This window comes from Mchenga conophoros, linkage group LG22 (genome assembly GCF_057382185.1).
Source record: "Mchenga conophoros isolate Kocher_MC1m ecotype Shallow Benthic linkage group LG22, M_conophoros_male_GT1.1, whole genome shotgun sequence".
Lineage (NCBI taxonomy): Eukaryota > Metazoa > Chordata > Actinopteri > Cichliformes > Cichlidae > Mchenga > Mchenga conophoros.
The window spans coordinates 32,458,099-32,462,352 of NC_140546.1; the positions used below are offsets into that span (position 1 = coordinate 32,458,099).

Below are 4,254 nucleotides of genomic sequence, written 5' to 3' on the forward strand. Positions count from 1 at the left end.
TAAAGTTACTGTGCAACTGTGTAATAAAAATGTGCTCACGACTTTGGCCTTGAGAGCGATAAGAAGCGATCGCCTCATCCTGCAGGTGCAAGATATCTGCAAGCGAAGAGACTAGAACACCCAAGGCCGATTTCCTTTTATGGAGTTGTTTTTCTGCTAATGCAGCACTTTCCTCACAACCCCCTCCTGTAAGTTTTAGAGAATATATACCCATCCTCACAGCAAATATGAGGAATCTCCTGATGTGAGCTGTGTTGAGAGGTTGTCTCTGTCTCAATAAAAGTTCACTGATTCCCCATCTGCCGCAGGTGTCCGGTTGTCTTCATTCTCCGCCAGCCTGGTTAAGTCAATTCCTCCTTAACATCTAAAAGAACCTATTTAATGAAGGATGACGGGTTCACTTTGTGTTTAATATTATTCTATTACTGTTGTTGTTTTTTTTATATCCTTCAATTGGCGTCACGGAACAGGATCCGCTCCAGGGCAACTGGAACGGATGGGAGGACATCGGCAGTGGTCTGAGTGAACGGAGTTTGGACAAAAGCTGTGTGCACACAAAAACAAGGTAAGCAGACCTTTTATTTCTGCTATATTGAACATTATAAAAATACTTAGTGTCCAAACTCCTAGTAATTCATAACCAAAATTGTCTGGCTTACTTAAGGCTTGTTGAGAATCAGACAAGTGAATAAGAGATAAGTGAATAAGAAATAAGTGAATAAGTGAATAAAGATAAGAGTGAACTGAGGTCTGACCACGGTTGCAGCCGACGGGTTGCTCTCCGGTGTCGGATATATACCTCAGTGCAGGTCTGGGACCTTGAAAGGGTTTATTAGTAACGCCTTTCTAAACAAATTAAAAGGTTAAAGGCCTTGAGAATATTTTTTAGTAATATTCTCTAAACTACAGAAGGGTTAGGAAGGCCCAGAGGACTTTATTAGAAAAGATCCTCTAAAACTTAAAAAGGAGAAGTACTGGTTGGAGTCCAAAGGAGGGGTCCCTTTGATCAATAGGAGAAAACGGATCTCTTCTTAAAACCCCGATGATTTTAGTGTTTTAAATGTTTTGATGTTCTGTTTGATATTGGACACACATAAATACACGCTGAATGCTTGCTGTGGAACACTGGGCAGGACAGTTTGGTTCTCCGTTGTTCACAGATTACACAATTAAAGGAACTAGGTTCCTCTTTTGGTTAAAATAATACACCACACATAGAATTTTTTTTTACACATTTATTACATACATAAGGAGGGTAATGAGTGACTGCAGGTAATGTATGAAGTGTGAATGAGACGTGTGAACAAGGTGACAACCAACTAGCACCCCTATCAGGAAGCTCTAGGCAAGGTTACCCGCCAGACTCCGGTTTGGTAGAAGCTTGGTAACACCTGAAGGGATATTTCAGTGCTGACTCACCTTTAAAGCAGCGCCCCAGCTGTTAGTGCCTAACAGAGGCAGAAACCCAGCTGGCCCAAATTCTCCTTTAAAATCAATAAAAGAACACTCCTCCATTGACAGTAAAATGGATGGAGAATTAGATCGAGAAACTAATGATGATGGTTGGGGTCCCGGTGTTATTCTTAGCACATTGGGAGAACAATTAACATGTGTTGAGACAGTCATCAACTCCACACACCAGCCTAAAGAAGCAAAAAAGCAGAAAGAGTCATTGAGGAAAACAGCTGAAAGGTTAATGAAAGAAAAGGGAAAGGACGAGGGGAGTAGTGGTAACTGGGGAATAATTTGGCAGAATAAGGCTATGCAGGCAAAAGAGAAAGAGGAAGAAGCCAACTCAGCAGCAGCAGGTGCAGGTGTGATGAGCGGGGTGAGACACAGAAAGGAAGCAGATAAGCACGCAGGCCGCAAAGTTAAATTTAATCACTGGGTGTGTTTATGGGAAACTGCAAAACCACACATGAAGAAAAATAGGTCTCAGCCACCTCCCTATTCTGCCTCAACTCCTCCCTCAGCAGGCATATATCCGGTACTTAATATCTCTGGTGGAATAATGACTATTGGAGAAGAACCGCCCGTAGCTCCAACTCCCATAGATACCAAGCATTTTTGCCCAGGAAGCTCCTCTCTGTCGGCGACACCCTCAGCTAGTAGTAGAGCCCCCTCTTCCATGTCCCATTGTTTTGGAACCGGATCTGAGGGCCTAACTGACCCATTTGCGAGCGCACCATTTGCGGTTCGAATGAACAGACAGGAACCCACTGAACAACAATTAACTGATCTAGAAGCAGCATTACGCAGCTGCTTAAATGAACATAGGTCAGTGGTCCAGGTGAATAATCGTGTTGCGTCAGCCCCTCTTTCCCGGTCCAACCCCTTTGCCAGCACTCCTGTCGCTGTTAAAGGAGATCTGACCGCTACTGCAAAAACTGAGCCTGGCACTTCACCAAATGTCACAGTTACCATGTCTTTGGTGGGCCGTCAGGATCCGGAAACACAGATGAGTTTAGCCCACGTTTTTGCTGACACTGCTACCCCACCAGGCGGGGGAAAAACTGAGGATACTGATGATGAACTCAGTGACCTTAACAATACACCCCCCTCTACCCCTCCCAGTTTAAGATATCAGACTAGATCTAAGGGCCCTGTGCCTCAGCCTCCAGGCATGTTTCCCCTGGTCCAGACTAAAGCGCAACATAGACCAGTGTATCAACCTTATTCATTCGGAGATGTCCAGGCCCTAGTGGACAAACTCCCTGACATAATGGAGGGAGGGAATGCCTGGTTGGCTGGTTTGGATAAATACACAGCTGGACAGGACCTCGCACTGGGAGATTTTAGAGCTATTATAACTAGGTGCACATCCCGATCTCAGGCAGCGGACCTGGAACAAAATGCGGGTACTACCATGCATGAGAACGAGGTGCCACTAATGCAGGCCTTGAGGTTTATTGGACCGGCCCTGCGCAAACAATTCCCACCCAAAAATCAAGGCACCTTACAGAAATTTAAATGGGAGGGAAAGCAAAATCCCACCCATTATCTAAATCAGGCTGTTGAAGACTGGGTGAACCATACAGGTCATCACCCCAGTAGGACTTGTTCACAGAGCATGTGGTTTAGAAGGGCGGTGCTGGGGGGCATTCCGGAGTCAGTAAGCCAGAAAATGGAGGATAATCCTGATTTGCAGGACTGTGACTTTGCAATCTGGAAGAAACATTTGATTTTTAATCTTAACAAAGTGCAGATTAAGTCTGATGATAAAGCGGAGAGCGTCGAAGATTTACAGTTGCAACTGTTGAAGGTTCAGCTGCAGAAAGCTAAAAACGACCTGGGTGGAAAAGGTGACAAGCCTAAAAAGCAGCTTGTGGCCGCTGCGGCTCCCCCTCCTGGTCCAGTTGCCCCTGATTTGTATCCGAACCCATGGCCAACTGATCCACAGCCCCCCCAGTATGGTGCTTATCACTCCCCGGCCCCTTATGGGCAGAGAGGTTCCCCATTTGGAGGAAACAGAGGTGGTTTCAGGGGAAGGGGTCAGATGGGAGGTGGTAGGGGAGGCCAGATGTATGTTTGTTTCCGGTGTGGACAACCTGGACACTGGGCTAAAGCGTGCCCTTTGAACCCGGCTGCTGGAAGAGGCAGGGGAGCCCGTGGTGGGCCCTATCAGCATCCTGGCCACAGAGGTGGACCTCGTGGTGCTTTAGTTGAAGTGCCCCCGGCCCCACAGATGCCTGTGATGGGGTGGGAGTACTACGAGGGTGGTCCCCAGCTATAGGACACCCCACAGACTGCCCAGGACGGTGAAGGGACAACGGCGGACCCTATGCTGTCCATAACTGTAGATAGAAGAAGAAGCAGCTTTTTAGTGGACACTGGAGCTACGTACTCCACCATTAAGGATGTTGCTCGTGAAAGACTTACTGACAGAGTGATTACAGTGGTGGGCATATCTGGGGAACCTAAAACTCTGCCTTACACCGTGCCCCTCCCCACAACGGTTGGAGATCAGACCTTGTTACACAGCTATGTTTGTTCAAAACAGGCGCCTGTGAATTTACTGGGAAGAGACTTGTTGATTAAATTAGGAGCCACAATACTCTGCTCTTCACAAGGCCTAACTGTGACTCTCCCTACTGGGGTTGTACTTCCCTGCTCTGATGGGCCAGAGGGAGGTGGTCAGTTTCTGCTGCAACCCTCCTCCTGTTTGACGGACTCTGCTGACATCTACTGGGCATTATTGGAAGTTGAAACACCTGCTGAACCAGGAGTTTGTACTGCTTTTCAGCAATGGCGGCC

General features: G+C 46.9%; 1 protein-coding gene across 1 annotated transcript; it reads left to right on the forward strand.

Annotated features, from left to right (window-relative positions):
* Positions 1-499: 499 nt before the first annotated feature.
* On the forward strand, positions 500-3,733 carry LOC146549755 (uncharacterized). Its single transcript, XM_085261635.1, has one exon. The coding sequence runs from the start codon at positions 1,526-1,528 to the stop codon at positions 3,731-3,733; it is 2,208 nt and encodes a 735-aa protein (XP_085117761.1). The 5' UTR covers positions 500-1,525.
* The last annotated feature ends 521 nt before the right edge of the window (positions 3,734-4,254 follow it).

Coding starts and splice junctions, on each gene's coding strand:
- LOC146549755 (XM_085261635.1), top strand. CDS start 1,526: ATGGATGGAGAATTAGATCGAGAAACTAATGATGATGGTTGGGGTCCC.